This window comes from Diprion similis, chromosome 10 (genome assembly GCF_021155765.1).
Source record: "Diprion similis isolate iyDipSimi1 chromosome 10, iyDipSimi1.1, whole genome shotgun sequence".
Classification (NCBI taxonomy): Eukaryota; Metazoa; Arthropoda; class Insecta; order Hymenoptera; family Diprionidae; genus Diprion; species Diprion similis.
The window spans coordinates 5049048-5061075 of NC_060114.1; the positions used below are offsets into that span (position 1 = coordinate 5049048).

Sequence of the window (12028 nt, forward strand, 5' to 3'; positions counted from 1 at the left end):
ACAAAAATCCCATCCAAATATAGGCAAACGTTCTGTAACGGGTTTAGCCTCGCATAGAACACACCCAGCTTCGCCGTTCAATCGTTTTCTAAACTCTAATGTTTTGATAATTTGTAACTGATATTAAAATAAGGATTGTTTTTTATTAATTGTAAGACGAGATGGTCTTACATCAAGTATTCGTCAAATTATTATATTTGTAAGCTAGAAAGATCCCTGCAGAAATATAAAAATAGAAGATACTGGATTTGTAAATGAAAGCTTAGATATCGATGCTTTGCTTCCAGTCGCTTTAAAATTGTTAAAACAATCTACTAGAGCCGTTCGATTACCCTCTACAATAGCTCATTTTATTCAGAAAACTATTTTCTACAAATTTGACTACTATTCTCTACTAATTTCAACAACATTGCACTGACATTGACTATAATAAACGAATGGTGATATTAAATTAACTGCTGAAAAACATTTGTTTCAGTTACTTAAAATCAGTAGGAAATAATCTTTTGAATAAAATACGGCATTGTAGAGTCAAATCAAATGAACCCACTAGATTTTTACCAATTTTGAAGCGATTAGAAAGGAAATATCGATATCGAATTCCAATATTTTACATTTTTGTGTGTGTTTAAAGAAATCTTTGTACCTTACGAATATAATAATTCGAAAAATACTTAAATTACCATGATTAGATGTTTCCGAGTTAATTTTAACTCTAGCAATAAAGTATCATTTCATCTCACAATTCAACTATGTAAACATCGTAAAATGACACTTGCTTTATATGTTAATTAAAATATTCAACAAGTACTTTTTCACATTTACTTTCAGATCAGGCAAGATTATTCAAATTTAGACCGATTCCTGAAACAAGCGCCACCTCACTAGTGGAATATCTATTTCGTTATTCAATTCAGGAGCGGTCCTGAAATATAGTTTTAGATTAAAATCCTTCAGGATTTATGTCTTCAGATGATGGATGGTGATTGGGATAAATTTGAGACCACGAGTTGTAACAATATTTTGTATTTACCTAATATCATTACAGAACGAATTAGAGCATCATAATCAGACAAAAATTCATTAACTCTCTCATTCACACTCGAGTGATCACATGCAATTATCATCATCGTAATACACAATTGTAAATTGAGTTTTATCTTCCTCACAATTATAACTTCAATTTATAACAGGCCTATGATTCAGTTACTTGACTAGAAAGGGTTTGATAATTTTTTCTCTCTAAATTGAAAAAAAATTTGACAACAATAACATAAAATGAAGGGGGAAAAAAGAAAACTAATTACCAGCAAATCTGTAGGTACGAGGTACAAGCTCACAAAGCTTTTTTATTCACTGGTCCAACAGTCTGTGTAAAACGTGTGCAGCTAGCCATGTTCCCTGGAAGATTAATTAACATTCATCACTTTGCGACGTGGTTTTATCACCATAATATCACGTGATGACTGAGGCTAATAATGGTAAACTGGATACGTAAAAAATTGAACAAAATCTATCAAGTTGAGCGGAAATTTAATTCTGGATACTCTTGAATAAAATTTACAATTGTTACGATATTACTTGATCTCAAGCTTATTTGCTAAATTAAAGAAAAATTTATGTTGAAAAATGGAAGAAAGAAATGAAAACAATGACGACTGATTTTTTTGTGATCCGGTTCACCATTACGACTCAAGTTCAAATTAAAATTCTTACAAAAAAAAAAAACAAAAATGAAAACAACATACCACCGCTGACGTTTTCATCCATACGATTCTTGCCAGTTTCGCTAGAGGATATTTGTTTCCCACTCTGAAACAACAAACGCCATGCGCAGCGCACAAAACGCAAAATGCGTTAGTAACAAAAGAAAAAAAAAAAAAAAACAAAAGTAACAACATAAACACAAAACAGAAAAATATTCAGGATTAGAACAACATAAGAGAAATGAAAAAAAAAAAGTAGAAAAATGTTGATCGTAATATGGCACCTTGGTGAAAAAATTGAAAGATATTGGGAAAACATCTGAAATAATTGGAACTCTAAGGCTTGATAAATTTTTGGAATTTTTGGAGCAGTAGTGTTAGGCAGTAGTGTTTTTAGAAAATCTACATTTTCGTAAAAGATGATATTTCATAAAAATTTCTCTAATATCTCGAAAGCGTTTCTCTTTTTAATGTCTTTGACTAATTCCACTAATCAGCAGTTTGCAAAGACCAGAGTGATATCCTGTGAAACGATCATGATCTAAATTACCCATTTTCCGTATTTTTTAAAAACGTTGGTATTGAATGGCTTGTAAATAAAAAATAGAAGGTTATAAATACTAGTAAATACGAAGTTCAGGCTTCAAGCATTTATGTACACGTTACAAATAATATCATCATCGTCATCTTTATACATAAACGTTGGTAATGAAGCGAGCGTAGCAAGCGAGTAAAATGATGATCAGCTAGTTCAAATTACACAGGCCAACAGAAAGTTTTTTTTTTTGTTGAGTTCAGTTTAAATGAGTGAATTTTGATTCTATACATCAAATGATAACCAAAATCTTCATTTATTACTTATAAAATTTGCTTTTGTCTTTTTTACTTTGATAAGTAAGTCTGGAAGTTGTTGGTTGATAGTATAAGCAGCAAGTAGCAGCACGTTGACATAAAAAGTAAACTTTATCTGATGAAACTTTTTTTTTTTTTTTTTTTTTTTAATTTCGTGGAAGATATCAAAATTTGACATTTAAAACCCAGACTCAAAATTCGTATTAACCAGTGTTATTAATAACAGTTGAAAAATGTATAGATCGAATCGAACATCATATTACGCGGAATCTCCAGAAATAATTGCAAGTACTTACTAATATTCCTCAACTTTTCCATGTCAAACAAAATTCTCTGAAATTTTCCACGATTTGGCGAATTTTAAGACAAATGGTCACATTAAATATAGAGCGAAACTTTTCATTGTTTCTCGACAAAACAACACCGTCATCGTCAATGAGAAAAAGGTGTGGGTAATTAATGGATGAATTTTTTCACCAGAGCGATCACATCTTACGAATAGCGAGTAATCGTACCTCGAAATACTGATGCCAAAGGACGCAGCCATACACACATAGCACAGAAATAAATGACTGGCAAAGAAGCCAAAGAAGAATATTTAGCGCTTGTGTACGTTCGAATACCGGCGCTCCGTGACGTACACAGAGGAGAGCCTCCGTCACCATTATCGCCCCATATACCCAGCATTGAGTTCCCACCCTGCTACACGATGGATCCGTAACGTACATGTAGTATTGCCTGGAACAGTTGAATTATTTTGTCAAAACAAGCTTCTTCGACGGAAATTCAACCTCTTTGAACGAATTCAACAAATTTTGGGCATCATGAGCGGACTAACCGATCTTATTTGCATCAATGATTGTCGTCTGGAATGAAACTTCTTGATTATGTAATTGAAACGAATCCAAGCAAGTTCGAGTAACACAAGCTAATACATCGGCAATTTTGGAAAAGGTTTTATCATCAGAATGTTCAAAATGATTAAAATCTGGTGTTTTTCATTCAATTCTAGTGTTTTCAGGCTCATTATGCTTACTGAGAATACGTCCACGAATTGTCTTGAAATTATTAAAAAAATCTTACGTTTCGAATAATTATATCTCATCGGTTGTACAATACTTGAAAAAACCTATTTTTATCCACTCTAGAGATGACTGTTTACAAAAATTTTCTCGAGTGATCTCTGGAGATTTCTATGACGAACCAAATAAGCCCAGAAACATAATCGGTTGGAAATACCAGAGTTCAATCATCTTCAACTTTGTAGTTATCGAGCCTCTTCTAAAATTGCTATAAACTTAGATTTTTTCATTTCAATGCGCTCAAATTTATTTCTACCACATAACAGAAATGTTTTCAAACCGTCTTCACTATCTTTGGTGCAAATAACACAGCTGAGGCGTTTTCAAACGGTATTTCCTAATTTTCCATGATTCGATTTGATAGGGTCGCACAGATTCATCCTTATTCATAATAATGTGTAATTTGAATTTTCGCACCTTACTGAAGGTGCAACAATAACTCCAATCAGTACAAGCCGGGAAACGACGAACGGATGTGACGGTGGAAACTCGTAAACGTGTTTGAGGAAAAACGTGTTGAGCTCGGATATCTGCCAGAAGATAACAAGCTGAGACAAAGCAACGAATCGCATGTAAGTGCAGTTCGGATCGAGCCACCTGACGGAGGTCCAGCTTCCAGGGGTGAACTGAAGCACGGCTCTTTTCAGTTTCCCAGTGGTGCTTTCGATGTCCCTGATGCTGACCCATTTGTACTCGCGCATCTCGAGGCAAGCGCATATCTTAAGTCCGACCCAAATGCCGAGGCCGTTGCAGAGGATGACGTCAAGGATCAGAGCATCCCACCAGCACTCGACGAAATTGGGAAGCAGATGGGCAAAGGCGATCTCCGTCACCTCCCACATCACGCTGATCGCCCATAAAATTCCGAGGTGCCTTATCAGCACCGCTTTGAAAGTCCATCCGAGGAAATGTGCCAGTGCGAACACATCCAGGTGATTCCATATCTTCTCCAACGATATGTCGGAGCAGTTTACGCCATACTCCTTGTCCATGTCGATTCTGAACGACGACAAGCCAGGATCTATCCAGACCAAGATTCGCCTGACAGTCTCGTAATTCTGGAAGAGCATGAAGAGCAGACCCATCAGGTAGAGGACACTGCATCCAAAAACTATTCGCCAAACCGCTGGATGCGGTCTGGTGAACGGACCGTTGGGAAATGTCAGCACAGATATGATCAGGAAGAAGAAGACGACGCACAAGATTCCCGCCCAGATATTGTCCTCGACGTTTGCCGCATCTCTGTGAATAATTAATGAAAAAAGATGACGTTGAGAAAACTTTGTCTGTTTTTATTTTAGCAAACTCGCTTCAATTTTGTTCAATTTTATTAAAGCGAGCCTGTAGAAATAGGCCATTTTTTTTTCTTCGAGATTCAAAGGTATTGCTCGCTGCAGTAAGTAGAAAAATGAGATGCAAGTGTTCTTGGGTAACGAAGTCTACGTATTGGTAGGTTTGCCATTAGTAATGTTAATGCAAAGAAACTTTCGAACAAGATTGGCTATTTTGAAATTTCAGAATGACTATGAAGATGTTGAGTCTTCGACATACCAGCATGTTCAGCATCATTACTATGATTTAAGGTAGTCGATACGAGTAGATGGCTGAAGACGTAAGAGAAACGTCAAAGCAGTTTCTACAAAGATTTTGGAATGAATAATTTTTAGAACATTAATAATCATTATTCTGTAATGGAAGGTGAATTTTATTTCACAATCTTGAGTGATGTGCCACTTTAACAGAATTTAAATCAATTTGAATGAATTCATGTGATTTCAAGTGAATGAATGCGAGTTGGTAAAAAGGTTTCAGTGACTTTGACAAAAGCATAATAAAGTCGTTGCAGTATTGAAAATTACTTCAGCGCTAACAGAGATTAAAATACGAACTATAATATGAAAAGAAATATTTTTTTCTCTTTCTTTTCCACCAAAGTAATCAATAATTGAAAAAAGTGAGCAATGTAAATTCCAAGGTACGATGCGAATAGAAAAAATTTTGTTTCATCGACAGAAACGAGTTTATATATTTCTCGTTTTTGAAGTTGCTCCGAATAACTGTTTTTAAATTTGATAGCATTAAACTTTGGTTTCTCATCTAAATGTATGATAATAAAATATAATTCAATATTGCTGATTTGTCTAGATATTTCACTAATCATCATAAATGGACTGAAGAGTATTTGCTACTGAATTAGACTTGTTTTTCACAAGTAACAGGCTTTGCAAACTCCTGTAGCAGTCGCGCCTTTGATTCATTCACAAAATAAATGCGACCCATTATCATTGGCCTTTCAACAAGCTTGTAGTGGCAAGTCGTTTCAAATAAATCTACGTGGATGCAATCAAGAGGCTGAACATCCATCGGATTCGTCTAGCTGAAAAAAAATGGACAAACAAAAGGAGAGAACGAGGTAAAACAATTCGAAAAATCGAAACTAGTGTATGTAATGGTGAAAAAAATCAAGAAAGATGAGTTATAATACAGTATGCAAATTGCTCGAGAAATGGTTAGACCAGGGAATAGTTGTGCAGAATAATATGAAGCGCATGCAAGGTGACGTGAATAAATGAAACGTACCTGACAAATGCGAAGTAGATAACAGCACCGATTGAGATGAGAAGTAAGGTTATAGTGTGAGGTTTGTAGAAAAATTCGATGGATATGTCGTCGACGGGGCGTTCATTGATCTTGGAGAAGCTGTCAGTTCCTTGACTCAATTTGTAACCATCATTGCTTTCCGATAAATTACGATTTTTATTCAAATTTTCCTCTCGCCCTTGCAGCCTATTTCGCAATGAGGTACCCTCAGGTAACTCGTTACTTGTCATTTTACGTTAAATTTTGTAATTATATGTTTACTTCAGTTTACTTAAAATATGCATTTATATATTTATACATTTATTAGGTTTTGTTTTCGTTATGTTTTACGCATCGCATGTTTCATCGGAAGCTCGTGTAATGCGATTACGATGCTCCTGTTTGATATTCGAGAGTTAGGTTAGATTAGGTTATTTCTTATTTGGCTCGATTAGATCAGGTTGGGTTAGGTTTCGATGGTTCGGATTAGGTTAGGCTGGATTAATTCGGGTATTTTCACTTGAGGTTTGTTCTTTTGTTCCACATAGTGCATTACGAAACTAGCTAGCAGTGTTGAAAACTCCCTAGGATAGAGGCAGAGCTAGACGCAAACTCGGCTGCACAAAAGAGATAAACAATTGCTGATAGTTATTAGCAGTTTAGTAACTTACTAGATGTTACTAACATCGGTCTAGTACTCTAGTAATTCGACGCAGTAGCAGCGTTGCTCATGAATTTGCTTCTTTGCTGTTCGCATGAATGAACTTCAAGCAGCAAAAACTTGCGGCGGAAGTTCTAGTAACTTTCAGTGAATTGCTGCTACTGCTGCTATTTTTTGCTGCCCATGAAATCTTACCAGTATGTTACTCTCACACAGCATACAGTCTTTCAAAAAGCTTATACACCCGTTTCTCCATCGTTTCTCACGAATACGTAACGAGTAAATTTGTAGGATTAACTTTTTGTTTAGACGGTTCGACGCATGCGCAGTAGCTGGTAGAACGAGACAACACGTGTACCTTGAGCTATCACTCTCTTCGGAACCGTCGCCGCTGCCGCCGTTCCAATTGGTATAGAGTTCAGTAAGTATAGTTGGTTAACGATTCTGGTGTTTTTTTTTGTAGTATCTTGCTGTATATGAAAATTGCTATTGGAAGTATAAATGAACCAACTTTCTACAGCAGTTGGTTTTGCTCTTATTGACTATATATACTACATACATACATACATTTAACTATCATTCACATTTCACAATCGACTTATTAGTGCAGTGCTCAGAGCATATACAGTAGTGGAGTACGTATTACATACATACTGTGGTGGTAGGGGCAGTGGTAGTGCAGCGTGTGGCGGTAGTGCAGAATAGCGTTCACAATTCGTCGGTATTGCAGTGTAAAAGGATTTGCCATTTCGAGTTTAAAAGACTTTCATGACAAGTTAAATAATCTAACGAACCTTGTCGAGTATGGATGAAAACGCATCTCTCATCAAAAAAGTTTTATATATCGCCGCAATATTACTGGAAATATTTTTTTTTTTTCTTAGTATCACGGAAGATTGCTAAAGACCGCTCCCATATTACCGCATAATTTTGTAATTTCTCGGTGATTAATTCGTCTATATCAGGCATATTTCATGTTAATTCTATGTGAGGATTCTGCGCGAATTTTCAAAACGTCTATTTTGATTGGTCGTTGCAGAGTGGTTTGATTGGTGGTGCGGTCCAGAAGCTTGGAGATTACAAGGTTCTGTACTAATCCTACCGTTCCTACTCCCACTACCGCCTCCACTAATCAATTGTGAACACTCACATGGTATTTGCATTCCCAAACTTCCTCACCGCTCTACCACTGCACTGCTACTGCACCAAGTAGATTGTGAATGATACTTTATAGAGATAGATTCTTTGAAGTAACGGAAGTAAAACTGGGCTGGGACATGCCCTATAAGGCCTATACCTAATGGTTTAGAAAAAAAAGTAAAATTGGAGCATTCCAAACCTGACGGATAGCCGCGGCTTAAAAACCCTTTGTCTGAGATTAATTGTTGTTTTTACATTATTGATAGGTATTTCAACCTAGGTGGCTTATCTGGTTGAATGAAGGAGGCGGCTCTGGCTTCAAAACGTCGAGCCCATAAATAAAGAGAGGGCACTGGCTTAAAATCTCCGTGTATTCAAAAAGAAACTCTGGTTTAAAAACCCCGAATCTGTGAAATACTGCACTGCTATCTGTGTAGCGAGTTTTTCGGGGCGGCAAGTTCGGTTCTAATTTTCCGCCAACCAAGAGAAGGACATATGTATTTGATTCAAACTAATTTCAATCCTTATCACTGTACGGTAAAGTAACTTACAATGGTTCATGGATTTTTATACGAGCAAATAGCCCGAAAAATCCGCACACATTACAATACATACATACAATACTGTCTGTGCGGTGGCCATGGAAATAACGAGAGGATTATTTATATATTCAATCATCAAAATTATGATGTTTATGAAGACAATTATATCATTCTACTTACCCTGTTTTTTTTTTTTAGAAAAATAGATGTACGAAGGTTGAAATCCGAAACGTGTCAACGTTATCAGGTTTGAAAAATTTCGACAATCAACAAATCTCAACACTGGTACCGGTGAAATAATTCAATATACATCCTAGTTCTTCATTTCGGAACGACTGTTCCGAAATCTTGTACAAATTTCGCGCGCCAAACCCAACTCATTTCGGAACGCTCCGAAATATTACCCGCGCGCAACCCATTTCGATCCACGATGTAGTAGTCTGCATTTAGCAAGCTTATCTAATTCGAATCACAGAATGAACTACAAACTATTATTATAGTATTGATTATATGCATCATTCGTTGCAACCACATACATGGACATTCCCATGGCTGTTCTTTTTATATATCTTAGCTACAATCACTCAAGTACGCGATCTCAAAATCGTCACATGGCCTATAAATATTGGCTCACAGTAGATGTGCTGTTCTACTCAAATATAATTCATAATGCTAGTCAGATTTTAGTCCGTGGCAGTCATGAGAACTTGCTGGAATACATATGTTTTCGATGGCTTTGGGTACATATCTGACACTGAATAAGAGAGTTACATTGTTCAATATGCAATCTAAAATAATCACCGCATATTGCTACCTATACATTGGTGTGGTTTTTGTACCATACTTTTGTGAATTAAAATTTCTTCGTTTACTGACCTCCTCTGTTGTATCGAAATCGTATTAAATTATCAGAAATTACAAGTTATGTCAATGATGAGTCCGAGTTAACATTTTTGCGTATTCACCTCGCTCTGTCCAACCTGATTCATCAATCGGATCTGTCACTGTTTTTTCATTATCACCCCAAGAAAAGTAATACGCTGCAACAAACGCCCAGGCTCCTGTCCATATAATCTAGAACACATAAGCTAGAGTTGATATTAATAGCATCTTCTGATATACCTCACCAATTCTACAGTCAACGATCTGAAGATTTATATTTTGCTGTATCTTTGTGATTTTGCTAACTACAAGATTATGTACGATTAGCACTCTAGGCATACTAAAAATATACATATTTTCAACGTAATTGCCCTGGTAGTATTCTGAGGTAACTCTGTTTACAGGCTGCAACTGCCGACACGATGCAGTCTACTTCCACATTTGACTGCGGGTCTGATATCAAAATCTACATTAGTCGTCAGATGGCAAAAAGTTACTGTCAGGGAAGATTCTGTATTTATTCTACAGAAAGACTTCCCACAGAGTCGTTTCAAATTTTAGTAACTAAAGGAAATGCTACTAGGAGGTTACATCACTGACTGTAGAATTGGCGGGGTCTTTCAGAAAATACTATTTATATAAATTTATATACATATATACACGTTCATACTTTTATCATTGTTTCAGTTTGCACTTCATCGGTGATCATGACTGGGAATTTTAATAGATGCGATGAGTGTAAAATTAAATAATCAAAGCCACTACATACATTGCACGATGTGTTTTTAAGCAAATGATGTATATTATTTCCAGTGAATTTCAGAATTCTTCACGTTTACGAAATTGACAAATGAAGCAGTTGTTGATTGGCAGCTTAGCCACCTAATTCATGCGAGCGAAGAGTGGAGCGAACCTAGCCTCGGAATCATACCGTCGTTGCCGCGCGTTGGGAATAAAGATTTTTATAGTCAGGCATGAACGATTAGTCAATAAATGATTTTACTCCTTCCTGATATCAATATCGATGATATGATGAATCGGTTTTTATCTACAGATATAATTAGTGTATACAAATTCGAAAATCCCGCATTTTTCGGACTGGAGAGAGCAGTCCCTGCATTTTACGGAGTCCGTCCGTGCTTCCCATTCCGTGGGTAACATGGTGTAAGTATACATGGTGTGTCGAGAAGTGCAGCTTCTCTCTCTAAAAAAGTTTCTTTCTCGTGCTGTACTGGACTTAAGTAAGATGTGTACCAACGGCGCTAAAATGTCCTAAATCGGTGGTGATTAATTGCTGTGACGTTGAATCTGCGCGGGGAAAAAGTGAGTGGGACTTTAAATAACCCACACCACAACTATACATGATGACATTACCGAGCAGGGTAGCGTCCACCAGAAAAATAATTCCCTAGCAATATAGGGCTTTCTTTAATCAGTTGGTACCCATCTCACTCAAAGGCTTTGACCTTGAAAAAAGGGGCGTATCGTAGGAGTTCTAGGCACACCATGTATACTCACTGCTTGAGCAGTCAACGCAATACCAATCTTGACTGTCAGAAAATGTCCCTAGGAGCCCACCGTGAGCTGTGCCACTGCACGTCGCTAGCTGTACCGAGATGTGCTTAGGTGTGAAAAGAAAGAGAAATGGAAGCTACTTCTTTCTCTGTTGCACAGTGCACACCACATCACCTCTATCAAGCTGGCACCGCCACAAAAGAAAAACGAAGTTTACTATATAAAATAATGAAGTGCTAATTAGATGCTAATTAAATGCCGTAAAGTCGAATTTGTCGCTCTGCGATTTTTCAAAAAAACCTGTGGCGGTGCCAGGTTGGACTCAAGCTAGCAGCGCCACAACGAGAAAACTACTAAGGAAGAGTGATTTCAAAAAAGTGATTACACAGGAATTAAATGCTAATTAGATGCTCCAAGAATATCCAAAACTTGAATTTGTCGATCCGCGTATTTAAAAAAAAAACTTGTGGCGGTGCCAGCTTGGGTTCAAGCCAGCACCTCCGTTAAGCTGGCACCGCCATAACGGAAAATCAAAAAACTAACTATACCACAATTTCAGGCTCATTTTAGGCTATTTAAATGCCACAACGCCGAATTTTCTGCTCTTCAAAGAACCGCAAAACACGGTGGTGGTGCTAAGTTAACGTTAAGCCAGCACCGCCACGCCGAAAACTAATGAAGGGTGAACAGTAATCGACTAGTTATATAATTCTATGCTTACACGAGTAATAGTCCCAGTTGTTCGTAATCGAAAGAAAGAGAATCAAACAAATTACGTCCCATATTTGCAGTATCACTATTTGCTCACAGATCGTGAACAATTTGATCGAGTTCTAGAGTTCATGATGTGGGGCTCATTTCTATTCCATTCCATTATCGAGATATTGATTTTTTTTTTTGAAAATTCTCTTCCCAAAAATTTCAAAATTTCATGAGCTGATAGCGGCTAATTAGCGGCAAATTTAAGTGCCTTATAAAACTTTTTACGATCATTCCTTCATGCAGAATCAGTACGGGTTGTGCTGTTTTCGAGAGAAGTCAGCACTGCATCGGTTTTTTTTTTAAATT

The 12028-nt window shown here is 36.7% G+C and overlaps 1 protein-coding gene across 3 annotated transcripts; it reads right to left on the reverse strand.

The window, feature by feature from the left end:
• Positions 1-1316: 1316 nt before the first annotated feature.
• LOC124411171 (phosphatidylserine synthase) lies at positions 1317-6709 on the reverse strand. 3 transcript variants are annotated; one of them, XM_046890120.1, is made up of 6 exons: positions 6221-6339; positions 5888-6017; positions 4058-4882; positions 3074-3296; positions 1749-1812; positions 1317-1401 (listed from the first exon to the last, which is right to left on the reverse strand). In XM_046890120.1, exons 2-6 carry the CDS (start codon positions 5896-5898, stop codon positions 1337-1339), a joined length of 1188 nt encoding a protein of 395 aa, XP_046746076.1. In that variant the 5' UTR covers positions 5899-6017; positions 6221-6339; the 3' UTR covers positions 1317-1336. The 3 variants fall into 3 exon arrangements, with proteins under 3 accessions (XP_046746076.1, XP_046746073.1, XP_046746075.1); XM_046890117.1 differs by lacking the exon at positions 5888-6017 and having other exon boundaries at positions 6221-6709; XM_046890119.1 differs by lacking the exons at positions 1749-1812; positions 5888-6017 and having other exon boundaries at positions 6221-6709.
• Positions 6710-12028: the final 5319 nt, after the last annotated feature.

Bases quoted from the DNA above. Each gene is read 5' to 3' on its own strand.
- LOC124411171 (XM_046890117.1), bottom strand. From the start codon at position 6,471: ATGACAAGTAACGAGTTACCTGAGGGTACCTCATTGCGAAATAGGCTG. The intron at 4,883-6,220 runs GTACGTTTCATT...AATTATTCACAG, and splicing joins ATCTACTTCGCATTTGTCAG to AGATGCGGCAAACGTCGAGG. The intron at 1,813-3,073 runs GTACGATTACTC...TTGTTGTTTCAG, and splicing joins TTTGGCATCAGTATTTCGAG to AGTGGGAAACAAATATCCTC.